Source organism: Coccomyxa subellipsoidea, assembly GCF_000258705.1.
Source record: "Coccomyxa subellipsoidea C-169, whole genome shotgun sequence".
Classification (NCBI taxonomy): domain Eukaryota; kingdom Viridiplantae; phylum Chlorophyta; class Trebouxiophyceae; family Coccomyxaceae; genus Coccomyxa; species Coccomyxa subellipsoidea.
Window position 1 is genome coordinate 908,090 of NW_005178028.1, and position 26,273 is coordinate 934,362.

A 26,273-nucleotide genomic window follows, 5' to 3' on the forward strand; every position below is an offset into this window, starting at 1 on the left:
GTCTCGGCCGCCGTGTCCGCCACATGCTGGCTCCACTCATTTTCCCCCCGCCGGTTTAGCACCTGCCGTTTGCACACATGGTCAACTGCATGCTTGCCCAACCTCATTAGGCTTCATGCGCTTCCCAAATACCCGCTTGACAGGAGACACAAGGTGGGGCATTGGATCATCTCCTGATGGGAGGCAGTTGTCTATTGCCGATAAAGAATAAATGGACAACATCTTGATCTGAGATGGACCTAAGTCAGCTACGCCTTGTGCTTAGCAAGAGCACAGTCTCTTTGCAGACATGGGGAGACACAGATCGGCAGGTGCATGCCTGGTATTCGAGCAGCTCTGCCAGTTCGGAGAGGCCGCCCCAGCGCTCAACAACATGCGCCAGGTCGTAGCGGTTGGCGCGCACAAAGTCCATCTTGAGGGGCATGATGCGCGGGGGCAGGCCCTCCTGCTCGCAGAACTCCGCGATCTCCCTCTCCACATTCTTCAGCTTGTCCCAGTAGCCGCGCGGCGCCTTCGCCTGTCGCCACCAGCATGTAATTAGGGATTCCAGGAAATCTACCACTCCGAATGGACAGAGTTCACTCCTATTTTGCATTATCTTCACTCTGCACACAGGTAGTATCCCACCCAACCAGTTCTTGTCGAGCAGAATTACAGCAATCCAGTGAATTGACTTCTTTGCGCCGCCCTTCTCAAGTTCTATATGTGCGTATGTAAGTAATACATCAGGGGTCTGACCTTGTAGGCCAGCTTCCAGCCCATGCGCTTGGCGACGGCCGCGGGCCCGCCGTGGGCGACCATGGCCTTCTCGAGGTCGGTGCGCGTGATGGCGCGCAGCTGCGCGCGAGTGGGCATCGTGCCGGTGCCGCCAAAGCAGCGCTCCAGCTCAGCGGCCAGCAGCCCAAAGTCCTCCGCCATCTCAGACAGCCGCGGCCGCTCCGTGCGCCGGCGCAGGTACGCCGCCCGATTGCCCTCGCCTGCAAAAAAAAAATTCCTGGAAACATTATTATGTGATCGGCAAACCCACAGCCTGAGGCCATAGAGTATACAACCAAAATTTGCTGCAGGACATTTTACAAGGTGACCATACAACACATCAGCCGCCTTGCAAAGGTGCAGGCAAGGCCGAAAACAGGAGACAAGCCATGCAGGCGTTGTATCTTATTTACTAATCTACTAAAAATCTACTGTTATTGTCTGTATAGTCAACCCTGATAGCTACTGAATAATGCAATAGTCAGCATTAGGGGAGCATCTGGCACGCCTCTACTAGGAGGCTGCACAGCATGGGAATTGCCCAGGATGTACCTTGTGCTTCTAGCTCGGCGATGCGGCGCTGAAGCTTGAGGTCCTCTACGCGCTGTTTGAGGGCGGCCAGGTTGAAAGGAATGTCCTCGTAAACCATGCGCTCTAGAATGGGTTCCAGCAGGCCCATCATGGGCGTGCTGCGTGGGATCTTCACCTCCACGGCGTACTTCAGGTGCGTCTCCTTGCGCCTCGCTAGAGACAGCGGCCGCAGCTGCAGCGCAGCCAACAAAGCTCAACTTTGAACATTGGGGGTGACAACTTCATTATTTTCTCTTTAGCGCAATTATCGGTAGTCAGGAACGCTCTCCTACGCTGATTTTGCTTCTGTTGTGTGTATTTGCTTTGTGTACTGAGCACAAATCAGCACAGGAATGCGAATGAATGGGCCAAGGAATGGCATAAAGGTCTCTAAAATATCATGGGTGACCATTTGTGTAGCAGAGGTGCGTTCTCTGATGCAGGGGTCGAAGGGGGAGAGAGGTTGTTGTAAGTAGACTCATTCCCCTTCGGAGTGGCGAACAAGAAGTCCTGGTTCGAGTCTCTGACTCGCCAGTGACTTTTTTTTCAAGATTTCGTGTTTTTTTTCTAATTCTGAAAACTTTATTATAGTGAACACTCATTGAAGCAGCCCTCACATGTCGCTCAACACCCAGATAAGCTTCAACACAAGGCTCTTCTCTGTGATAGCTAGGCAGACCAAGGTGAGGTGCTCACCTCATACTCTGGTTCGCTCAGCATGAATTTGCCCTGCAGGACCCCAAAGTCCCCGGCAACGGCCCTGAACTGGATCTCCCTGTGCGGCCGCTCGTGCAGGTCCAGGACGGCCTCCGCATGCAGTTGCATGAACACCATGTCCTTGAAACCCACCTGCCAAACAGCACAGATGTTTACACTCCATGCCCCACAGGACCATCAGCAGCAATTCCTTGTCGATTCCTTCCCAGATGCAGGATATGGCTGTGTCAATGAGCTACTCTGGCTCCAGACAGATCATCGGACAGACCTAAAAGATCCCTTTTCACTGAGTCAAGGGGCAGAGGCCATAGGCGCAGCGCAGCGCACCTGTCGCAAGCGCGTCAGCCGAGACTCCATGCCAGCAGGCACCGGCAGCCGCTCGCACACTGCCAGATTTGGCACGAACTCGGGCAACGCCTCGTAGTCAGTTAAGACATCCCATACCTGCACGAAGAACACTCCCTTAAAACCTTGAGCACCTCTATCCAGCTACCCACTCACAAGACAACAAAGCCCTGACGCATTTCACGTCGTCCTGTCACGCATTTGCATGGAAAGCAAGGGTGCACCTGGGACGGCACTCTTGCATGATCGCGGTCTGCCAGACGAATGACAAGAAAAGCAAAGTAAAACTCTGAGAAGTTGTCCCTACCTCCTCCAAGGAGGCTTCCACGGCAATGACGGCCACGGCACGGCGGTGCAGCGTGTTATTTGTGTCCAGCCGCCGCAGGTGCACCTCCGTCAGCGCCTCCAGTAGAGACTTCTTGGCTGTGCCAATCGCCGGATAGGACGCCTGCATGCATAAGACAACAGCCAATCACGTACATGCCAAACCAAGCCGCGCACAATTCTCTCTTGTAACACAGCTAGAATTGCATGCTTTGCAGCCTGACATTTCATTCAGTTCCCGCTCGATCATGCAAAGATCAAGGCATGCGGGGGCCAAGGCAACAAGTTTAACATCATGTGATGGTTGTTTGTGCGATAGCAGATTGTTTAGGTGATTCTCACCTGCACGGCATCTTCGCGCCGGCGCCTCTCTGCCAGGACCTGGGCACGGTCTGGCAGTGGCGCGACTGTCTGACTCCGCTGGGCCGGCAGCGGAACTGAGGTGACGCCCAGGTAGCCTCCAGGCCCAAAACGCCCCTTCTGAGCCTCCTCCCAATTGATGTTTGGAGCCTGCACGACGCGCCAGCATGCAACTGGTAACATGCACCCGTGACCTGACGTACAAGTAACAAAACATGCAGGTGCATACTTGACATTGCTGATCTCCATTCCTACACAAAGTGCTACACATGGCTTCACACACAGAGTGTCAGGAGCATCAGCAGCAGTCCTGTGTGACAAGTGAATAAGGCTTGCATAGAGGACCACACCTGCAAGCGCAGCTTGGGCCAGGGTGCTCTAGCTGGGCCCTTGGCCGGCAGCACCTCTCCGCGCAGGTCTCTGCGCTGGGGCCCAGGAAGGGTGCCCACCGCCTCGTCCCGTAACGCCCCGGCCGCAAATCGCGGCGCCTCCAGCTTTGCCCTTGCCATCTGAGTCAGAGCCCCATAAATATAAGCCATTCATTGCGTTCATTGTGGTCTTGTGGAACGCTACTGCACTGCTTCCTCAAATGACCCCATTTGTGCGCACAAGCATCTGTGTCACTCCCAGGCATGTATGGAATAGACATTGGTTGTTTTAATGCAGGCTCCTCCAGCAAATTGAGAGCAGACTGTAAAGTTCAGGCCACACTCTCCAAGTTCTAGGGGATGCCTGGTGAGTAGCACGTGACCAGCTGACTTGAATGCACATGCGACGGCCTGCAGTCCTCCTCCCTTCCAAAACAGACAATGCATCTCACAGCAGCCAGACATGTCGCGTGCAAGTGCTCACAGCAAAATTTGCGCCCACCTCTTCGGCTCGCTCGGCGATGGCGCAGATATTTGCAGGCAGGCCGGACTTGACGACCTTGGAGACGAGCGTGCTGGGAATGGACCACTTTGGGGCCACGCTGATCTCATATCTCAGCTTTGTGGTGCCCAGGGAGCGCCCATCGCGCACTGTGGGATCTGGCTCCACCGTCCACTGCCCAGAAAACTCCTACAATGATACAGCAAACGATGTAGTAAGCAAAATTGTCCGGAGGAGACAGGCATGCAGTCAATTATCGCCTGCTTACACGGACCACAATCCACATTGGCCTGCAATTTATGGTCAGCCAACTTTGAGACCAATACTGCAAAAGATGCAGGACAGGCAGAAGAACTGCAGAGCTTACGGTTTGCAAGTTGCAACCAGAGCACTGGAGTGGCAACAGGAGGTGGGTGTGAGTGGCCACAAGAGGTGAGCACCTTCAGGTTTGGGCTCTCGACCATGGCAAAGCGCAGCTCTCTGCGCCCCAGGGGGCCTTTGACCTCCTGCACGTCCAGCACGGCGCTGGCCTCCAGTCGCAAGTACAGGCTTTGGCTGCATCCCTGCTGGCGCAGCCGGTAGCGCGTTGCACTCCCCCCTGGCAGCTTCTCGCACACCTCCAGGTTCGGCACAAACTCCACCAGCCTGTCATAGTCTGTCAACACCGCCCAGACCTGCGCATAAGCAACCTGGCTGATGTTCCCACGATTAGGGCCCAAGCTACAAGCAGACTTACGTGCTTCGCCGAGCAGACTTATGTGCTTCGCCGAGCAGATGCAGGCTCAAGCTAAAAAATGAATGCCTTTGACATGCTTTGATATGCCAGACTTGGATGACGACTGGAGGTATGCAGGTTGGAGGTCTATAAGAGGAGGGTGCCTGCCTCCTCAACACTGGCGTGCACGGTGACCTCTGCAAGAATGCGCTTGTTTTTGACCTTGTCCACCTGGACAAGCTTGACACTTCCACCGCCAGGATTCGGGAACACTGCATGACATACACATGCTCCTCAGTCTGACGGATTTAGGAGTGAGGCAGTGGAGCAACACCAATCAAAGGTTTCAGCAATGGTCAGGCGTTCAGGATACATGACCTTGAATGCCTTCCGCAATCAGGGCAGCAGAGCCTTACTTCTCAATACAAATGATACATTGCCGCTGGTTTAACATTCAGAAAGATGTTCAACAAGGTGTGTATGCTCCTCACCTCCCGTGTACACTGCCTGTGTCTGTAGGGTAGAGGCGAGCTTCTGTCGCCTGTGCAGGCGTCTGATGAGAAATCTACCTGCATTGCACCGCCAATCGAGCGACGTGGGTGCTGCACGACACGTTGAGCTCGCCGACGCTCCAGAAACTCTCCTTGCTGCCAACTCACTTTCTATACAACTTTTTGAAGGAGGAGGGAATGGATTCAGCGATGGTAGCATCGAACAAACTAAGAGGGTTGGGGTAGACTGACAACCTTTGTGCCTATCTAATTGGAATGGCCCTGATCAACTCGACAAACGCACACAAGCCGGGCTATGCGATCTAGGATTTGCCCACGTGGAAAGTGCATCGGAAAGGCATGCTTAAGCTTACTGAGGCTCCTTTAATCTCGTTGCGAAAGCGAGAGTGTGACATTGCTGCCAATATTCCAAGTCTCTGTCCTGTCAAACCGAGCAGCAATGGATCAATAGATCAAGTTGATGTCCTGCAGTGCTGTTGCGTCCGTGTAGGATGAGAGCAGTCGGACTTTTTATTTATATACTTAATTTACGTACGTGAGGGTGAAAAGTGATATTGCACATTTCGAAATGCTCACATTGACTCCCTTACTGCCCAGTCTACCTGGAGTGCATCCTCCAAGGTACCCTTTTATGTGGTCAGATACCTCTCTTTGGTACGTAGGTATTTTCGTGGTGTTGCTGTATGCTCAAACAAATAGCTCATCTCAACTGATGCTAACATTGTATTCAAATGGACAGGGAATTGCCCGCCATGGCATGCCACTGATACTTGAGCATAAGTCTCAGGGCTGGGCAGTGAAGCCTGAAAGGAAATTCCTATAGTGCAGCAGAAGTGACAGCTCGATTCTACACGCAGGTGTTGTCTGTCACCAGTATTTTACCAAAGAGGAGCATGCCAAAGGAGGAGGGGTCCCAATGTAGCTTGTCAGGGAGCGAGCTCCAGCAGTGACGGTAATGCACCAGGAAATGATGCATCGGCACAGAGCAATGCCAGTGATGGAAATCCATCCTCTCAGCGCCCTGCTCCCTGGACCATCATTTTTGACATCAGGGAACGTGAAACAATCTGGACCGATGAAAACAAGGTACACCGCCCTGCCCTTCTTCATGCAGAATTTTTGCATTCCTGTATCCTCTTTCGAAGAGTGTAGTTCAATTTGCCACTGAATGGCCGTTGGGACTCTCCATGGGACTCTCTAAGTCGCTTGCTGTTTTGCAGGCTCGCTTGGTGCAAATGTTCGCTGCGAAAGAGCTGGGCATGGATAAGGACATGCTGTCATATCGCCTCCGCCAGCTGACGCTGCTTCTGCCGGATTTGAGTGCGTGATCCGTTGAGCAATGCAGCACACAGAACGAGCAGTCTGCAGTGCAGGCGCACGCACATTTGCTCTGCTACATGTGTGTCTACTTTGTGCTTGGTGAGGAATCGGGATGTTTGCAATGCAGGTGGCAGGGTAGCATCAATGAAGCCGGCCCTGCTGGCAGACATCCTGCGAGACCCTGTGGCAGTGGCCGAGCGCTGCGTGGGTCTCAGGGACGGCCTGCCCTTTGCAAATGTGTCCAGACTCATTGCAGGCGACCCAGCGCTCTTGCTAGAGGCAAGTAGTCTGCCCTACCTTGGAAGCCCCAATAAAGATGCAAGGCGTTGATGAACAAGCAATCATGATGGGCTGCATGCAGGAGGTGGAGGCAGTTGTGGAGAGAGTGCAGAGCTTGGCGAAGGTGCTAGAGATTGATGACCGGCATGCTCAGGAACTGGCCACCCAAGAGCCCAGGTATTCCTGGCCCTGCCACAAGATATATCGCCTTATGCAGGTTTGCTTTTGCTGTCCACGGTCTGTGATGTGTGTATATAATTGCCAAACTCTGCATGGCACGATATAATCATGCCTGTGCATGCCAGGTTCTTGGATGTTGAGGGAGTGTCAGAGGTGCTTGAGGAGATGGAGCGCCTGATGCCCAAGGCCAACCCAAAGACAGTCCTGCTGAGGGACCCTTCATGGCTGATGAGAGTGGAGCGCGGCGTGAAGAATCTCGGTCCACATCCTGACGATATCTGACTTTGTCCACACTAAGTAACGCTTGTTTCTGCCTATGTGCTCTCTATTCAGCAAAATACGCTTAATGTAGGCATGCGGGTGGCAGCTTTGCCATGGATGTATGAGGTCCTTTGCCAGCTGGGGCAGGGGTTTAGGTCCTCAGGGCTTTCTGTAACATTTTGTTGTGTCACAATTGCAGGTCAGGGCTGAGTTGCGGTGTACACAGAGATCTACAAGGATCAGCACATTTGTGGGTCAAAAATCGAAATGTTGTGTTGGACTCACTGTACCATCACTGATATTTTTATAGCGCCAGGGCTGAACTCTGGCCAGCGCTTTGTATATGTATAGCAGCATAAGGCCTTGATCAATCATGTATGGCACTGGGCAGGTACAATCAGGGCAGGAAATTCTATCATCGCTTTCCATTCAATATATCACTTGCCATAAAATCGAATGATTAGATAGTTGCAAACGTTTTTGGTGCAGCATTTCTCTTACAATCTTGCCGGCGCAAGTGCCAAAGGCACGTCCCTTGGGTCCACATTGTGATAACTCAGAAGTGTGGTGTATCAAGATGTAACAATCAGTAACCTTTGATCAGGTGCCATGCAGACAGTATGTCGACAAAAATATTTTATGCATTTCCGATTGAAGACGAGGCATCAAAATGTGTTGGCAGTCTCTGGCTCATTCAGTAAATCCAGCACCAACTCTGTACTGGCAAGATCCTTTGCCGTCTTTCCATCTGTGCCCTGCATTCATGACAGGATATTGTCTCAGCACTCGCAGGATTGTCTCATTTGTAGCACAAACTGCTCCTGACTTTTGTGCCACAGACCTGTGCCAAATGCTCTGAAGGGCATTGCTTCTGTTACAGGCTTCACTTCTAGAGCGGTTGAGCTTTACCTTGGTGTTGATATCTGCGCCAGCGCGTATGAGCTCTGCCACCTTTGGGGCATCATTTTCCTTGGCTGCCATCAAGAGCAGCAGGTCCACAGGCGCCAAGCCCTCTGCAGAGTAGAGAAAAGTATGTTTATATCTGAGTCGGCAGACACTCTGCATAGCCCTGTACAAGCTAGGGAGTCCCGATAACAATGCAGCTCGCACACTGTGGAAAACACGAGCCTCAGGGCACTCTTAAGAAGGCGTGGCACTCACGAGCAAGCATTGCATTGAGACGATCATACGTGCCCTGCATCAGACATGCACGACTTGATTGATATTATATGATATGAGAATTATGGTGAAATGAAGAGGTTCAATGGACAGCGGCCGTTTCACTGAAGCACCCAGCAGTGCTATTCCCGGTCAAGCCAGCATACCTCGGTGGCAAGCATTCCCATGTAATTGAAGTAGTGCTCCACATCGTCAGCGCTATAATCGTCCCTTTTTTGTGAGGCATAGACGCCTGCAGTGCACCACCGTTCGACAGCCATCCTGAGGAAAATTGGTGCAGTACCTGGATAAATTGAAATACGGCATCGATGCAAGGATCGGGAATTTCACCTGCATCCTCTGATGATCCTCTGAGTGGGTTCTTGAATTTGAAGAAAGCTCTGCACTTTGCACCATTAGAGACAGCTCTCTGCAACTGCCTGCCACTGGGAAATCTGGACTGAATGTGAAATCTCTGTGCACAAATGGGGCTATTCAGAATTCTCCCGGTGCTGCAGCAGTGTTGCTGAACAGGGATCGTTGATAACATCTTTGCAGCAACACAGATTTGCCACCCCTTTTTTCGTAATGGAAGACTCGGCTGAAGCAGGAATTGAAAGCTAGATAATATGTAGCAATGATACAAGACGGGAGTTAAAAACTGCACATTTCTGGGATCTATCTTATCGGGGACCAGATTTATTGCGCCGTCTTCCGACAGGCCTCGAACATGCATGCACCACCGTGACAATGTTCGTGAAGTGATTGTCCATCCAGCCAAAGCTTAATAAGTTAATAGCTCAGAATAATAAATTATGAACCTGGTGTTCAATGTGCTGCCAACCTTGAGCGACAGCAAGTTTGAAGGAAGGGGCGCTGCAGGCGTCTGTCAAACGTGTACTGCAAGTTGCGAATCGTTCTCCGAGAATTTCAAATTAAAGTATTTATGCAAAGATTGATTATTGGCACATTATCATAAGCATCGTGCGGGTCCATCTGATAGACAGGCCTTGGCGATCTATGGTTTTTCGACAGATTTAAAGCGCAGATCGCCGTCACATTCTCGCAATTTTGCATGACTACAAAATGGTGAAACCAAGTAAGTACGCTTCCGCACACGATTCCTCGGGAGAAAGCGCAGGAGAGCTGGCGTCAGACGAAGCTGGGCACAGCTCTGACAGCAGCTATGGCCAACACCCAGCAGAGGCCCTCATCATTGCTAAGGCCAGGAGACGAGACTCACAGGGTGCAACCTCGTCGCCACTGCCAACAGCAACTGCGGTGCGTAGGCGACTGAGAGCCTTAGCCAGGTTTTTATGAAAGCGCCAGACCTGAAACTTATGTTTTATGTTGACCTGTATTGTGCAGGTTGTTGGCGAACCATCTCAAGAGAACGGGCACTTGGAATACCCTCCGGGTCTTAGGATCACTCCCTTGCAGGAAGAGCAGGGGACAGCAGCTGGGGACTTCACTATGGGCAAGGTGTCAGCGAAGAAACGGCATAGAAAGCGCAGACACACTTCAAAACTGTTGAAGATCGCTGTCAAGAATGCAGAGCTGGCTACTGATGCAGGTGTGAGATTCAGTGTCACAGAAACAGACAGACACGGGCCTCCTTGAGAGGTACAGCTTTGAGTGAAAGACTTTCTCTGGGAATGCACTGAACACACTTCAACGACTACAATCCAATGACCACAATGGAGAGCATGAACATTCTGCACAAGAGGTGCAGATGTCATTCTTGTGTGCCGGTGTGTGACTTCATAGGGTACATGGTACATCTCCTTGCTGTGCTTTGGTCCGGCACCAATGTGCATGCGCTCTTGGCAGTGGTAAAATGAGCAATCAACCCTGTCAAAACTAATCAATGCTTACCGGCAGGAGGTCTCAACCAGGCCTGGGCTCGGGGTGTGTGGCGCCTGCAGGCGGCAAAGCAGTGGCCACGGAGACCACAGCTGTCAGGACACAGGACGATGACATTGACGGAGTCTCCCTGATGAGCTCTGACAGCGAGGAGGAGCGGGGCATCACTTTGGGAAACGCTCCTGATGCGCAAGGTGCACACTCATATTGATTTTGGCCGTCTTGAAATCTCTGCTCAGTTTAACACTGTGAAAGACTCCTGCCAGAGGACAGGTGTTCAAAATGGCACATGTCTTGATAATCCTGATCCCTTGCACTGCGTATTGGACACCGCCAATTCCTAACCGCCAATCCTGAAACGCATCTGGAGGATGGGACTGCCCTTCGGGAAGTCCTGTCAGACATTCCCTTTCAGCATGTGGGAGGCATGCTGAGATATGTGCGCATGGATATGGGCTGCAGGGGTGAGTCGGCCGGTGCTGGCTGCGCCCGTGGGAGTGACGGTGGTGCCGGAGGGCGAGGAGGCCGTGGCACGCGCGCCGGAGATGCAGCGGCTGCTCAGACAACCGCGGTGTGTCCTCGGCTCACATTGGAACTATAGATAGAGTTCATCTTCCCGCTTCCCATCTTCTTTTGTGCAATAGTGCAGTGTTACGGCACCTACATTGAGAGATACCGAAATCTGTGATGCCAGAGTCCAGCTAGATCAGTGCAGATTGTCTGGCTGCCATAAGGCGCTAGACAGGGCGGCCTGACTGTCGCGTCAAAGTGTAGTTGGTGCTTGAATACACAAGGTTGTGGTTGAATGAGGTGCGTGGGCGGCGCAGGTACTTTGACGAGGATTTTGAGGCGGCGGCGATGCGGTGCTTCAAATGCGGCGGCCAGGGCCACATGGCGCGCGACTGCCCCAACGAAGAGCGCCAGCGCCCATGCCACCTGTGCGGCCAGTTCGGCCACACCCGCTACCAGTGCTCCAACAGTGCGCGCCTGGACTGCTTTAGCAACATCAGCCCAGACATATGCTCAGTTGACAAACAAGCAATTTTGTGGTATCATGTCATCACGGACAACAGACAGAGTGGTTTCTTGCACCACTCCCCTGTTAAAAGCCTGCGAGGAAACCTCGGCAGCTTGCTGTCTTGCAACTGGCCAATTCTTGCAGTAGGACTGCGTGGATGCCAAAAACAAGTGCGCATGCTCTTTGAAAACCATAGATGAGGTGCACTGAGAGCCCACTGCCATCCTGGCTTCTGTAAACCCGAATCTGTGCATGTTGCAAGGCGCCAGCCCAGCAAAGAGGGTGGCAAATTCTTGCATGGCACGAATTGCCATGTCTGACATTGACAGTGTGGGTGCCGCAGTGATCTGCTTCAAGTGCAACAAGCCGGGGCACCTGGCGCGGGACTGCGTGAACGGCTACGCATCAGCGGAGGCTGCACCCCTGTGCCAGCGCTGCGGTCGAGAGGACTGCCCTGCCGCCGGCGCACCCGACTATGTCAGGTCAGCACACTCTTAAATCTCTCGCAACTCCTCTCACATACTTACGGATGCTGATAGGCTGATATTAAGCAGCTGCATGGATGAACCCGGGGAAGTCCTGTATGCGCATTACTGTACCAGCATATATTTGCTTGGCAAAATACGCTCAAGATCGGCATTGCTCACGACTGACAAGTGCTCAAGAGTGCACACTGTGCCATGCCTCTGTACTTACAGCTAAGGGAAGCCTGTTTACGAACAGGTAAGCTTATGGCACTGCTCTGTCTATGCCCTTGGTTGACAAGGAGTATATTGCTATGCCTGTGTACTTACAGGTACGAAAATCTAACAAGTAAGAGTAAAGCGCTGCTCTGTATCCACTGCAGAGCGGAGGGAGGCTGCACTGGGGAGTATTTGGAGGGGGACCTGCGGCAGGCGCTCTGCGTGGCATGCGGGCGGCGCGGCCACCTGTGCTGCCAGCTGGCTGAAGGCCTGCCGCCCCGCAAGACCTCCTGCTACAACTGCGGCGAGGGCGGCCACGTCGCCGAAGACTGCTGGCGGGTGTGCACACCCATCTAGTACAGGGAACACCAGTTGTAGGTGTCGCTCGAGCACTGAAGGATCCATGACCAAGGAGACTTGGCATGCCCCATGTGAAAGATACGGAGATGGTGACAAGCGCGCGGAGGTTGCAGGTTCTTCTGTAGATGCTCGCCATACTATCCGTCAAAATTCCTGCGCAAGGGGAATCTGGAGTGCCACAAGGCCTTTCAAAACCCCTGTGTGAGTCGAAAGAGCCTTTTTTGGTGCAGGAAGAGCCACAGGCGGTGCAGAACGAGCGCAGAGGCTTCGGGCAGCGCAGGTTGACTGCGGTTCCCCGAGGCGGCGGCGGCACGGAGCACACCTACTACACCTCCGCAGTGTCCAGCAGGTGCCAGACATGTCTGATCCTCAAAAGTGCATGTGCTCACCAACCCTGCTGCCAATGCCATTGCAGGCTAGAACTCCCCATTGCTTGTTGGGATGTGCGGTGTGCGATCATGCGCAGATCGGTCAAAAATACTGCCTGAGACTGGATGTTTGCAGCAGGACATCCTGGGACACGTATGGACGGGAGGATAGCTACACAGGCAATGGCTATGCAGGTGCTGTCCCATGCTTCTTTCGTTGACAAAGGCTCTGCTCCTCTTGGCAAGCGACAAATGCACGTTTGCGCTCATTTAGAAAACCGGTGTTGTCTCGCATGCACCTTGAGAATGCAAATGCCGAGGTTGGTATTGAAGATATGTGTCCCTTGTGGAATGCAGGTCAGCGGATGGGCAACACATATGGGGGGTTTGCAGGAAATGGGTATGGCCAGGGAGCTGCCACTAGCTACCGCGGGGCTTCCAGCACCGCAGAGCGGGTGGCTAAGTTTGCAAGAGCCACTCGGATGGAAACCCAGGAGGATCAGCCTCAGCAGGGCAGGCAGGTCACCACATATTATGACAGCCATGGAAACTGGCAAAGTCCAGAGAAAGGCAGTGCTGACTGGAGGAAATACGGTTCCACCCGCAAGAGGCGATAGCGTTATAAGCCTCTTGGACTTCAAGATGCGGTAATGTGACTTATTTTATGTCTTATCGTGACCAGCTGTGAGGGTTGATGGGTGGACAGGACAATGCGTGCATGGCTGATACAATGTGTTTTGGTGCCTCACTAAGTCAATCTGTGACGTTTACAGTTGGTTGGTCAATCAGCCTCACCAATGCCAGACTTGAACGCATGTTGCACTGTGTTGCAGTCATTGCATTGCAGACAGTTTGTCTTCACACAGCTCTTTACTATTAGAGAGTGTAAGTAGAGATGAGATCAGAAGAGTCAAAGTAATAATATACATATGGGACACAATAGCTGGTTCAGTCCAAATTTCGCCTGCCTGCCTGCTTGACACCTTGCAACCAAGGCCCAAAGCATGCGTGAACCTGGACAAGTAATAGCTCTGATACTGTCCACATAACCATGCATTGACCTCTGTACCAGTTCGTCAATGCCAGAGAGGCTGCAGAACGCCAACGGAAGGCCTGGCAGACCCCTCTAAGTGATTCATCCACCCTGCAGCTTCCTTAAGGTGTCTTCCCTTGCGGCTGGCTATGCAGACTCACAAAGCCTGCAACCTTTCATCGTATCACCTTACCGGTAGGGAGAGGCAAAACGACGCAAGGCCCAAGGCTGGCGCTCAGGCCAGAGGCTTGGTGTATGGTTCCAGAGGCTCTCCCCTGAAGCGAGCGCCCCTCTCGCCATCCTCGTCCATGTCACCCCAGTTGACGTACTGCTCCTTGGTCTTGGGGAAGTCCCTCGGGCTTCCAGCCACCTGCAACCGGCGCTCGCACATTCAGGAACCCTACCCCCACCCCTGCCCTGCCCTGGCTTAGCATTCACAAAAGCTGTGAAAGAAGTCTGGGTCTTCTCCAGACATGCATAGGTAAGAGTGCCCCTTGGATTGAGCCAGGCATGTCTTTGCATCCTCCTTTGACTGGATGTATTGTATTGCCCCAACTAGAAATCAAGATGGTGCCTTGGGGACCGTTACTCATGAATAACAAGCAATGTGGAAGCCATTTATATGCTGTTTAGATTTAGTTAATCTGAAGATTCTCAGGCAGGCGGTAGCGGGCTCACCTTGAAGCCTGCATCGTCTCCGCCAATGACATGGTCGATGAGGCCGTACTCCTTGGCTTCAAGCGGCGACATGTACCGATCCCTGTCTGTGTCCTCATCAATCTGCGCAGCAGCCAGGCCTATCAGGAGTCTTGCTTTGCCAACCATTTTCTCCACCATGTTTGCCCTTTTTGTATTTACAGTACTTGAATCAAGGTGGCCCAAATCATTCGCAAGCCCCCAGAACTTGCTATGATCTCAGCGATTGGAAAATGCACAAGCAAATCATTCGCAAGCCCCCAGAATTTACTAGAATCTCAGCGTTTGGAAAATGTACAAGCACTTCCTTGCTGCCAGGGTGATAAAGCAGGGCACCAATGCAGCAGCAGACCCAGATTTCTGGGAGCTGGTTTCTGCCGTCCATCTAAACCATGCAAACAACTGAAGGCCAGAGATTGACAAATAAAAGGTAGATCTGACAGGAGGCAGCACCTTATCAATGGGCTGCCCGGTGCACTCGGACATGATGCGATTGAGATTGGCCTTGTGGTACATGATCTCCTTGGCCTGGATCTCGATGTCCACTGCCTGACCGCTGGCCCCTCCCAGCGGCTGGTGGATCATGATGCGCGCGTTGGGCATCGAGTAGCGCTTGCCCTTGGCCCCGGCCCCCAACAGGAACGCCCCCATGGACGCGGCCAGCCCAAAGCAGTACGTCTGAATATCCGCGCGGCACAGCTGCAGGCACATGCGCAAAGCAGTGTCAGAGAGCGAGTGAGTGTTGTTTGTCTCAGCAGCAACTTCAGAGGGCCATTTATGTGATTAAATTCTACTGGATAGGCGGAATGCGGAGAGGGGTGGAGTCTCAAGCTCATCAGGACCAGCTTGTTTTTTTGAAGAGCATTATGTAGGCGGACTGCAGGATTCACTGGATGCAAAATGCAGGAAGGGTTGGCCAGAGACAGAGTTTCCAGCGCAGTACGAATGCAGTATAAGCCGGCCAGAGACAGAGTTTTCTGACCTGCATGGCGTCATAGATGCCCATGCCTGCTGTCACAGAACCTCCAGGAGAGTTGATGAACAGTTTGATGTCCTGTGCATGCATCACACAGATACATCTGAGCACAGGTCATTTTTGGGCCACGCACAATGTAAATTCCTTGGTCTCTTTGGAGCACACGTCCTTGCGCAGCAGCTGCTGTTCTGAGAGAAGAGTACCTTGGTGGCGTCCTGTGAGTCCAGCAGCAAGAGCTGACTGATGATGGCATCTGCTGCAAAGTCGTTCACCTGCACCAATAGCAAATCGTTGGGTGTCTGCCACAAATCACGGCCAGGCAGGAACTCCACTGGACCAGAGATCAGGTCATGAAATCGCACCTCTCCACCCAGAAAGACGATCCGCTGTCTCATTAGCAATCCAAATGGGTCTCCAGCCATGTCTTGTGTCCTGGACGCACAGAACTGTTAAAACTTCCAGGTATAGAATCACAACTTTGCTTGAAATGTTTATTCGCTAATTTCAGATCAAAATAGAATATTCTTTTGATTTTGCTCCTGTCTTTGTGATCACTTTGCAGGTCTTGCTGTCTCCCAGATCACTTGAGCAAAAGTCACCTAGGAGTCATAATCGGCTGCTGCGCCCTGATTTCGAGCCCAGATTGGCGTTTCAATGAGTTTCTCAATTTAGCAGATTGTCCGTGTGCAAATCCCGCTAATCTGGGGCTCTGAGCGCTTTTCCAGGCGGCTACGACATTGCACGAAGCCTGCTGTGCAGAACGTGACCTCTGTGCAGGTCCGCAGCTGCATGAGCAGGGAGAACTTATGAGCCCCAAAGAGGAAGCCATTTTGAAGAGACAAATTGACCAAGGCAATTGCTTGCTGTTATGCATTGCTGGATGCTTGGTTGAGGCTAAGGTTACGGATCGAGATCAATCCGCCGTCAAACCGCCTAATCGCCCGTTCAATGGACACCTTCATGTTTGTGAGTGGAATTGGCAGCTGAGTTCAGGAAAGACTTGCAGGCATGCAGACACCTGAATTGCTGGTCTGCATGATAGCCGCAATATTACACAGGCATGCATGATTAGCAAAGGTGCATCAAATTGACTTCAAAATGATGTTGACATTAATGTTGCAACATTGTCACCGTCACCATGATGGTGACCACCGTTGGCACTGGCCGGTCAGTGGTGCTCCTTGCAAGCTTAGAAATTGCAGGCACTGAGCAGCACTGCATTCCAAATCAGCCTAGATGTTGACCGTCCATGATTTTGATTAAATTCATAAAACAAAACTGTCGTGAGGCGCATGCCCCAAGCGGCTTCCTAAGTAGAGTCTGTGCATGCAAAATTTTGTCCAATTGGTAGACTTTCACTCCAGCTGGTACATTTGCCACTAGCAGAACAATCCATGTGCAGCTTGCTTATTCCTGCGTAGTACTGGTACCAGTGAATACCTAAATAGATATAAATGGAGTTTTTCCGACCTTCTCTACTAGCAATTTAAAAAGCTCTTTGTCAGGTAGGCCTGGTCTTTACGCATTCCAGCTGCATGCCATGAGGGTGACCAGCAGGGCTCTGCAGCCTTACTCCTTTGACTGGAACTTGATGGAACGGCTGTTGACGCAATGCCTCTGGTCTGTGGGGTTGGGGAATCCCTGCAAAGACAAGCGGCCACTTGATCACATTGTGCAAGTTCTGCATGCCCTCGCAATCTGGCACAACAACCCGGCTAGCAATCAGGACACAAAGCAGTACCTCTGGCACACTCACAATGTTCTTCAGATCCTCAGGTGAAACCAGCGTGTTGTGCAAGCCGGGACAGGGAGTCACCTCTCCCTCAAAGACATGCCCCAGGTGGCCACCACACTTGGCACAGGTGATCTCCACTCTGCGCATGCCATATGCATTGTCCACATGGCGGTCTACGGCGCCTGGGATCTCCGCATAGAATGCCGGCCAGCCGCAGCCGGAGTCAAACTTGGTCTCTGACCTGAACACCCAGCCACCAAATCAACATTTCGAAACCCAGAACATGTTTGTGTTCTCCGTGATGATCTGTATCTGATCTGCAAGGCAGCCTTTTCCTCCTTACCCTGGCGCTCCACCTGTCTTTCGTGCATGGACTCTATCCTGCTACTTCAATTCAATCTTTCTCACTAGTAACACAAGCAAGCTATCACTAAGCTTGGGCAAGTCATGCAGAGGTGCTGTGGATCAAGATGACAGATAGGAATACAAGATGGTGAGACTATAGAGGTGAGGGACTCACGTGTAGAGAGGAGTGCCGCAGCCTGCACAGTTGTAGTCACCCTCCGCTTTGAACTTGTTATACTCGCCACTCCCAGCAGGTTCTGTCCCCTTCTGCCTCAGGATTCGGTACTGCAGACAGAGCCATCAGGAGCTCAGGACGCAAGATCGTTGTTTCAGCTCAAAGAGTTTGGTGAGATCATTGAAATAGGAGACAAGAGCAAGCACACATTGCAAGTTAAGGTTGGCTTCTGGATTAACGAAAGCTTACTGCTTGCAAGCACAGGGCTTATACAAAAGTATATAACACAAGTGCTTCTTCAGACCAACTATGTGTCACAGTCTAGCAATTGGAACGAAATTATAGGAAATCATGGGGGAGTCACCTGTTCGGTGCTAAGCACCTCCTTCCATGTTGACTCTGGAGTATTCTTGTCTAGTTGGACGTTTGTTCCGGAGGCCATCGCAGATGTCGACGTCAATAACCTTGCAGGACGTGTGATTCGCTGGGATTGAGGTGATAAAGCGAAACGAGGAATCGCACGAATGCTGCCGGCAATCTTCAAAGCTTGCATCTTAGGAAGCTGCACATAATTTTCTCGAGACACGCAAGAGCTTCTCGAGAGACTGCAACAGACCCGTAAAGGGCCATCACAATATCTACGGGACCGTGGCATAGATTGCTCTTCAAGTTCAAAGAAGCAACTTTGAAGAAATCTGAACCTGCCACGGCACTCCATGGATTGGTAAGAGTTGCAGCAGATTGTTGGAGTGCCATTATGCCGCGTGACCCATAGTGCGCATATTGCCCGGGTTTCCACCCACATGCCCCTAGTGCTTAGTAGCACCCGGCCGGGTAGCTACTCTGCAGCGCGTCACGCACCGTGCATGTGCTGCCAGCACTGTTGCCAGCTGCAGCAGCAGCAACCTTGCCTAAATCACCTAATGTCCAGACCGTGTCGCAGTGATCAGACTGCATGGCATGTGCTTCACCCTCGAGCTAGCTTGATAAGCAGCCACAGTGGCCACAACAGTACCACTGGACACATCACCACCACCACCAGTGGCCACATCATGATCATCCATAGATCGACGATCAGCCCGAGCTTACACTTCCGTATATTCTTAGTCCACATGCATGCGTACATAATCATGACCTGCGCTCATTAGAATGATCCGATGACAGCCTAGACAATATTCCGATGATGAGCAACACCAGCGCTTTCCTAACACAGCTCTCCTAACACGGCTCTTGACTTAGGCGCTGTGGCCTTAAGCTAGCAATTCCCCTAAGATCCCTAGAACCTGTCACACCAAGGAAACTGGTACATCCGAGACAGCACACATGAGCGTCCTAGCCACTGGCATGCGTATTCGGCAGGTGAAACAGACACTATTGCAGCTCACCAAACACCACTACGCAAAATTTTGGTGCTGCACACACACGCCGTCCTTGCGGTTGCAATGCGTTTCCACACGACAGAAGCTAAGAGGGTACACAGAAAACTGGAGCCAAAATTGCCTGCGCAACTTCACGGAAATGTGATCTTGCAGCGCCTGGCTTGTGCTCTTGGAGGCGGGGTCCTCTAAAGACCCGTAGAAAGAACCCCCCTGGGGCCGCGGCTGCCTTAGAAGGCGCCGTTGGACTGCAGCTTGGCCGCCACCTTCTGGCCCAGGCTGGCATCGCACTGCGACAGGTAACCGATCCACACGCGGCGCACCTCCTGCAAACCCACTCAGCATGTAAGTGACCAGGACAGTGCAGCATGCATGCACTTGCATTCTTGGTCTAAATTCCTACCACAAGTTCCTCTATTGGTATTACCGTTCTGCAGCTCAGGCAGAGAGTCAGGAGACAAGAGTGGACAAGAGCAGGTACGGTATGCAGTCTCTGTAACTACCATACCTGCCAACGCCAACCTTTGTTCTTTGACTCTAGAGGTCTGTCACCCACAAAGGCATCAGCAGAGGCTCAACAACAACCAAAGGGCCAATTGCAAGGGACAATGCACATGTAAGCTGGCTGGCGGGCAGCGGTTTAGATGCTGAGCACCGTGCCCACGGTTGATTGGGTCTTTAGGGACCTGGCAAAGTCCATCAAGGGGTAGGATGTGACAGCCTTTACATACAGCTTAACTGCAGATGCACCTTGCCTCTGGCAGGAACGGCAGTGTAATAATAACAGTTAAAATTATTAGGAGGTATGCTGTGGAAGCATGGGCTGCACCTGGGTGCACTTGGGGTCGGAGAGCATGCCAGCAATGCGGTTGACAAAGCGCTCGCGGCGGGCCGGGTCAAAGCTGCGGAAGCGGTCGCCCGGCTGCTTGAAGTTGTTCTCCTTCTGGATGATGCGCTTCTCGCGCTGCCCCGACACAAACGTGTTGTTGATGGGGTGCCTCTCCGCGTGGCGCACCGGATCAAAGCGCGACGGGAAGTAGTTCACCTAATTTACAGCCCCAGGCTTAAACGCCATCCACTTGCATTTAAACATGCAGAACTCCAGACGATGTGTGCAACATGCGCAGCAAATCCGCACAGCAGGTTGTCAAACTTAGGCAAACAATGCCGACTGCACGACAGACTACAAGACAGTGCGACTGCACATTGCATCAAATTTCCCACATCTAAGCCCGTAATCGCTCGCGTCATTGATGATAGCGCATGCTTGTCTTGAAAGGCAAGCAACGAGGAGCGACTCTGCGGAACTAGAGGAGGGCCTTGGAATGTGAGGAGAGGTGGAGGAGGTGGGGGGCGGACCTCCTCGTCACGGTGGGTGAAGTTCATGAAGCCGTCATGGTGGTTGTTGTGGTGGGGGCCCTTGGGCGCGTTGGCGGGCAGGAGCAGGTAGTTGGGGCCCAGGCGGTGGCGCTGCGTGTCCGCGTACGAGAAGATGCGCGTCTGCAGCAGCTTGTCGTCCGAGTAGCCGATGCCTGCATGTGCAATCCATCCAAACTCGGCATGATCTGCCTTCCAACTAATCCACAAGAACAAAGTTGGGAGCAAATGGAATAGTCAATGGTGATAACTTACACTCAGTTTGACCTTTCCAAAACGATAAACATGGATCCAACACAGTAGTCACTGGTGGAATGACAGCACATCGCACGAGTCCATCCAAAATGATATACATGGATCCAACACAGTAGTCACTGGTGGAATGACAGCATGTCGCACAAGTCTGCAGGTCACATGCAAAAGTGCTGTAGCGTATCTTCTCAGCCACATCACGGCACGCAAGAGACTTGGAGACTTGAGAAAGGTGCACTTCCTCAAACAATGACTGAGGTTCAATTCAATGAACAGCTTGCACACCTGGCACAACGAGGGAGGGGCAGAAGGCCAGCTGCTCGTTCTCATTGAAGAAGTTGTCGGGGTTCTTGTTGAGGACCATGCGGCCGACGGGCTGCAGCGGGAACAGGTGCTCCGGCCAGATCTTGGTCACGTCCAGCGGGTCAAAGTCAAACTTGTCCTCGTCCTTGGGGTCCATCGTCTGCACATGGCACAACCATCAAGTCAATTTCCAGCTTTGTGTCAGCAGAGGAAGGCCTCAGAGGCCCTCATGTCCTGACATGAGCAAATCCCCGCTTGATCATTGACGGTCCCAAATTATAAAAAGCCTTGCTGCCAGGTGCATGTCGCATGCATCTAACGCCTCACATCAGAACTGCAAGGCAACCCTTCCTCCCTACTCCCTGCCCGCAATGCCTTATCAATAGCATTGTGTGGTGGTCTGAAGTGGAGCTGATGGAGGTCCTGGTCCAAGCTTGCGGAGCACCTGGATGAGCAGCTTCCACTCGGGGTAGTCGCCAGCCGCGATGGAGTCGTACAGGTCCTGTGTAGCATGGCTGTGGTTGCTGCCGCCCACCACCACCGCCTCATCCTCCAACAGGTTCTTCACCCCTGCAGCGCCACACACACTTCTAACGAATTGTGGCTTGACCACGACACTCTCTACGAATGTGTCTTGGGAAGCAACCCTCCCCTCCTGCCTTCAACGTCACACCTCCCTGCCTGAGCAGGCCCAGGAGCAGACAAGTCGTCCTGGGAGAATAGATGCATGCATGCACTCATTTTTAGCAGAGCTGCAGCGTTTGAAAGGAGCAAGGTCGCATTGCCAAATGCTGGGATGATCATCGGGGCAGGAAGGTAGTAGCGCACCGCAGGTGGGCTGCCAGTGGAACTTGACATAGGTGACGCGGCCCTCCTTATTGATCAGCGTGTAGGTGTGCACGCCAAAGCCCTCCATGTGACGGTAGTTGGCAGGGATGCCAATGTCGTCTTGCAGGAAGGTGAACTGCATGAACAAAACTTCTTCAACATCTGTGCACAGCTCGTCAATGCATGCAAACAGACAGGCCCCCTTCTTGTGCCATGCCACATGTCTATTTCAGCAGGTCACACAGAAGATGGCAGAGACCCAATATCTGTCAATCCATGGGTCTTGGTGTTGAAGCTTTGACCCCTTGGTAAGGGCCTTGTGTGGGGCAGTAATGCATGCCTCAACTTTCCTACTGGGAGAACCAGATACAGGGGATGCAGGTGGGTGAGACGCAGCACATCATGGGTGTCTGAGAGAGGCGAGGGGCGCACCATGTGCATGGACTCTGGGATGTGGGAGAAGAAGTCGGCGATGCGCCAGTCCTCCTGGAGGTGGTTCTTGGGGTTGGGCTTCAGCGCGTGGACCATGTCGGGGAACTTGATGCCGTCACGGATGAAGAACACCTATTGCACCATGTCCATGACCTCTTCAACACGTTGCATGGGGTCAAATGGACAATATTCCCAGTGAGACACAAAGACACAGGGAATATCCCCTTCATTCTCTACATGCACTGTAAAGGGCGAGGCTCTAATCGAGACGCTGAAGCACAAGGAAGTGAGAGACAGGCGGCTGAAGGGTGCAGTCTTACCGGGAAGTTGTTGCCGACCAGGTCCCAGTTTCCTTCCCGGGTGTAGAACTTCACCTGTTCGTCAGAGAAATAGTCAGCCCCTGACACAGCTACAAACAGTTTTGCGTGCAGGAACCACAACAATTTCAGTACAACAGGTGATGTTGAGCGGTAATAACAGGGCAGCTACTTACCGCAAAGCCGCGAGGGTCCCTCAGGGTCTCTGGCGAGCCCCGCTCATGGATCACGGTCGAGAAGCGCACGATCACTGGGGTCTGCACCCCGGGTGAGCGCAAGCAGTCAGCGCAGGTGAGCTGCGAGATGTCATGGGTCACCTGCCCGCCACACAATCAACCCTTAGAAAGACTCTCGCGCATTAGACTGGTCTGATCAGCCATCTGTACAGCAAACCTGCCAGACAGCGAAAAGCTCCCTGCTTTGCTGAAAAGGCTGCCAGCTCAGAGGCACTTTCCGTTGGTACTGGTTTGACGTTCGGACATCAACTCCTAGAATATCGAGACGAATAATCGCAAGCATGGGCATGAAGCATGTGCAGCAGTACAAGGACTGCACGATTACCTCGAAAAAGCCCTTCGCACTTGCTCCGCGAGCGTGAACGACGCGCTCGGGGATGCGCTCCCTGTCAAACTGCAGCACGCACAACATATTGATGAGAAGATTGTGAAAATCGAAGATCGGCATGCGAAGATCAGCATGTAAGGCACCAGCAGCAGCCACGCCAGGATGCAAGCTAAACGCGCACCTGGGCAAGCTTCTCCACGAGATGGTAGTCCTCCAACAGGATAGGACCTGCAAACAGCATTCACATGACGTTAGAGGAGGTAACATGGAGCAAGGGCTTCCGGATTGTTGACAAACCACAAAAAACTGTCACCTAATGAAGAAGGTCACCTCTCTGTCCGACCGTGAGGGAGGAGTTGTTGTTCCACACCGGTGCGCCAGAATTTGTCGTCCAATAAGGAGAGTCATGATGCGAGCTCGGAAGATACTACAAGACAAAATCTCGCACAGGTCAATATTGAAAACACCAAAGGAGACAGAGTTGTATTCTCCTAGCAGGCATACAGCATGCCAGACAAGAGTGTTAGATGAAGTTTCCTTGGTTTCCCTCTCTGCATGCACAATGTCAGGGCCACTTGCCTTCTGGGGGTCCATGGCTTGCTTCTTTCTGTTTTCCTTTAGCCTCCTCTGACCACGATGTCCTGCGCGAGAAGAGCTGCCCGGCCTCGGAACCGGTGCCTAGTCCTCACTTGCTTCTACACAAGTTTCACTTGAGAGCCAATAATTTCGTTTGCAGCAAGACTTTTCGGGTTCGGCGCCCTCTTTTGCCAGCTCGAGATCACGAGGTCCGAGTCAGCCACCCGGAGATATTTTCAGGGTTCCCATCCTAGCCCTGAAATCCCTGATCTTTGATCGCGACCCTAGCCCTTCGAATTGAATGCAGAACAGCTCGATGCCCGCGGCGAGCATCGCAGGGAAGATCAGAGCGTCTTCGTCAGATCAATGTGCTCAGGGATTGGTATCTAGACCATTCCCGTGTCGCTGCTGCACCAGGTGCGCATCAGCTCGAATTCAATCTGGCCACTCAGGATGCTTGTAGGGTTCCCTTCCAACCACTTCACGGGTTGCTTTGGGTCGTGACAATCCCGCAATAGTGCAAGAAGGATTGCCAGAATGGCTGATCACATTGGGAGGGCCTCTGTTGGTGCCACAAGGACAATTTATTCATTATCCACTGACATGTGATGCTCACGCATTATCTTGCCATATTCTGCCTGCAATTGACCAGAGTATTGCAAAAATGCCTGTATTCGACGTCTCCAACGTTTTCTTCCCTGTGCACCAATCGAGTTGAGAAGGATTTCTAACGTTTCGTGTGATTCCAAACAGGCCTGAAGGCAGCATTTCAGGACTCTGCTCACCGCATTTAATTCGCGAGTCTATTGGGGATAAACCATCATCCTTCAACTGGCGCCTGCTGATCCACACTTTACAAGTACTGGAGCGTGAGCGTGTTCTGGACAACCTACTGAGCTGAAGTCAGCAGAGCCACTGGGGAGGTGAAGGATGTGATTACAGCAATACACCAGTTCGTGCTGGGCAGTCAGGAAGTGTCTTGTAAGCACCATGCAGCCACTCCCAGTACAGGGTGCAACTGCGCACTTGAGCGGTCCATCCCTCGCTGCATTTCAATATGACTCGAGCATGAATTTTGGGCGGTTGGAGCCAGGTATGATCCCCTATTGAAATTGTCCTGTTTGCTCCTATCGCTGCTGATGGTTCCCTTCCTTTGATCAGAAGCCTAAACTGAAGCAGATATTGTGTGGTATCCTCCAGAGCAAGATGCCCATCAGCATGTCCTAAACATTCCCTCTTTTGAGGAGGCCAGCTTCCTCGAGGCAGGGGGATCACCCTTCCCAACCTTCGGCAGTGACTATGGCGATGTGCTGCCCGAGAATTTGGATGCACATCAGGTGCAGGTATCATCCTCCTCCTGTTGTGTCCCATGCCCTGGGTATTTTTATGCAGGTGCTCACTGCCGGTAACACCTTTTAGTAACACCTGGTAGCAACACAGCCAATAGGGGTTACAAGGAGGTGACAACTTATGATTAGCCTCACCTGGAGGACATACAGCGAGAGGGTGGTGTGGCTTGCAGGTTCAGATACGACGGCGTCCTGCTGCCACAACAAGTGATGGTCACAGAGTGACGCCACAAGGGCCAGAATGCCTTGACACGCTTCTTTGCCCGGCCTCACTTGACAAGTGCGCCTCCTCAAAACAGACTTGCCCCTTCATCCGTGCAGGACAAGATTGGGAAAGAAGTACTGGCTGCATGCCTGCCATTTTAAAAATCCCATATCCTGAAGTGGAGATTATTGAACTGCGGCTTTCTGTTGGGACAGGCTCCTGGGGGATGTTGAAGACGATGTGCACTTTCCGGACATGGACTTGTCGGGGACCTGGGACATGGGAATGCAGATGCACCCCCACTTCTTCGTGACACAGCCTGTGGATGAAATGCCCCCAATCCCTGAAGTCATGCCGGGCGTGGATGTGCCCTTGAACAGCCCCTTGCTGCCCCTGCGTGTCCTGCCAGCAGAAGGTGGGCAAAAGCTCTCACACCATCTCCCTCCTCAGATGTGATCTGCGCACATATGCTGCATCTTCCGCCAGGAATGTTCAGTCGTGAGCCCGTCATGATCTTGCGTCATCATGCACATGACTGAGGCTTGTGGGAATGTGCGCGTGCAGAGATGCCGCCGAATGTCACGGTGACGCTGAGGGGCAGGCGCCAGCAGCAGCACGCCTCGCTGGGGCACCTGACAAAGGTCATGCAGACGCTGAACAATGTGGGGGAGCCGTCTCTGAGCGCCTCCCCGCCGCCGGCCGTCAAGCCGGAGCCCGGCACCGTGCAGGACGTGCGCGGGCCGTCAGGGCTGCACCTGCAGCGGCAGTTGTCGGGCGGCCGGGGCCCGCCGCAGAAGCGCCGGCGGCCGTCCACGCCGCCGCAGGAACGCCCTCTGAGACGTGACCATGGCAGGGAGAGTCACGAGCAGCTTGCTCACCCGCCGGCGCCACCGCCGCGCGGGGCCGGCAATGCCGCGCCAGCCGAGGCAGCCGCGGCGCAGCCGCACAACAAGCGCCGCAGGCCGGAGGACGCCGCCGAGCCGGCCGCGCAGGAGTCGCGGAACCTGCGGCGAAAGGGCGACATTCCCGAGCGCCTGGCGGCCATCCTCGCGAACGAGCGCTCCCCCAGCAACAG

General features: G+C 52.9%; 7 protein-coding genes across 7 annotated transcripts; 2 read left to right on the forward strand and 5 right to left on the reverse strand.

Moving 5' to 3' along the window:
- Nucleotides 1–244: 244 nt before the first annotated feature.
- On the reverse strand, nt 245–4,619 carry COCSUDRAFT_18573 (hypothetical protein; the record flags this gene model as incomplete). The annotated part of the gene is made up of 9 exons (XM_005645014.1): nt 245–517; nt 739–994; nt 1,284–1,496; nt 2,030–2,175; nt 2,371–2,487; nt 2,696–2,836; nt 3,340–3,450; nt 3,904–4,128; nt 4,383–4,619. Coding segments are annotated over 9 exons (1,719 nt in total), but the record flags the coding sequence as incomplete, so codon positions are not given.
- Nucleotides 4,620–5,562: 943 nt separating this feature from the next.
- COCSUDRAFT_48546 (hypothetical protein) lies at nt 5,563–7,806 on the forward strand. The gene is made up of 7 exons (XM_005645015.1): nt 5,563–5,790; nt 6,027–6,255; nt 6,390–6,489; nt 6,617–6,768; nt 6,851–6,945; nt 7,074–7,207; nt 7,409–7,806. Exons 1-7 carry the CDS (start codon nt 5,738–5,740, stop codon nt 7,417–7,419), a joined length of 774 nt encoding a protein of 257 aa, XP_005645072.1. The 5' UTR covers nt 5,563–5,737; the 3' UTR covers nt 7,420–7,806.
- Nucleotides 7,807–7,874: 68 nt separating this feature from the next.
- Nucleotides 7,875–8,648, reverse strand: COCSUDRAFT_18502 (hypothetical protein; the record flags this gene model as incomplete). Its single annotated transcript, XM_005645016.1, has 4 exons — nt 7,875–7,964; nt 8,119–8,222; nt 8,371–8,404; nt 8,535–8,648. The coding sequence occupies 4 exons, from the start codon at nt 8,646–8,648 to the stop codon at nt 7,875–7,877; spliced, it is 342 nt and encodes a 113-aa protein (XP_005645073.1).
- A 2,446-nt stretch (nt 8,649–11,094) lies between these two features.
- Nucleotides 11,095–12,264, forward strand: COCSUDRAFT_10924 (hypothetical protein; the record flags this gene model as incomplete). The annotated part of the gene is made up of 2 exons (XM_005645017.1): nt 11,095–11,209; nt 12,074–12,264. Coding segments are annotated over 2 exons (306 nt in total), but the record flags the coding sequence as incomplete, so codon positions are not given.
- Nucleotides 12,265–13,409: 1,145 nt separating this feature from the next.
- On the reverse strand, nt 13,410–16,185 carry COCSUDRAFT_25295 (hypothetical protein). The gene is made up of 7 exons (XM_005645018.1): nt 15,964–16,185; nt 15,727–15,796; nt 15,568–15,636; nt 15,371–15,442; nt 14,842–15,087; nt 14,371–14,472; nt 13,410–14,062 (listed from the first exon to the last, which is right to left on the reverse strand). The coding sequence occupies exons 1-7, from the start codon at nt 15,972–15,974 to the stop codon at nt 13,928–13,930; spliced, it is 705 nt and encodes a 234-aa protein (XP_005645075.1). The 5' UTR covers nt 15,975–16,185; the 3' UTR covers nt 13,410–13,927.
- Nucleotides 16,186–16,933: 748 nt separating this feature from the next.
- COCSUDRAFT_18568 (methionine sulfoxide reductase B) lies at nt 16,934–18,061 on the reverse strand (the record flags this gene model as incomplete). The annotated part of the gene is made up of 4 exons (XM_005645019.1): nt 16,934–17,005; nt 17,181–17,340; nt 17,620–17,729; nt 17,984–18,061. 4 exons carry the CDS (start codon nt 18,059–18,061, stop codon nt 16,934–16,936), a joined length of 420 nt encoding a protein of 139 aa, XP_005645076.1.
- A 623-nt stretch (nt 18,062–18,684) lies between these two features.
- COCSUDRAFT_25301 (catalase) lies at nt 18,685–23,783 on the reverse strand. Its single transcript, XM_005645020.1, has 13 exons — nt 23,648–23,783; nt 23,399–23,495; nt 23,250–23,296; nt 23,066–23,134; nt 22,681–22,821; nt 22,508–22,561; nt 22,188–22,319; nt 21,756–21,891; nt 21,373–21,497; nt 20,910–21,087; nt 20,355–20,527; nt 19,825–20,040; nt 18,685–19,321 (listed from the first exon to the last, which is right to left on the reverse strand). The coding sequence occupies exons 1-13, from the start codon at nt 23,660–23,662 to the stop codon at nt 19,226–19,228; spliced, it is 1,479 nt and encodes a 492-aa protein (XP_005645077.1). The 5' UTR covers nt 23,663–23,783; the 3' UTR covers nt 18,685–19,225.
- Between the last annotated feature and the right edge of the window lie 2,490 nt (nt 23,784–26,273).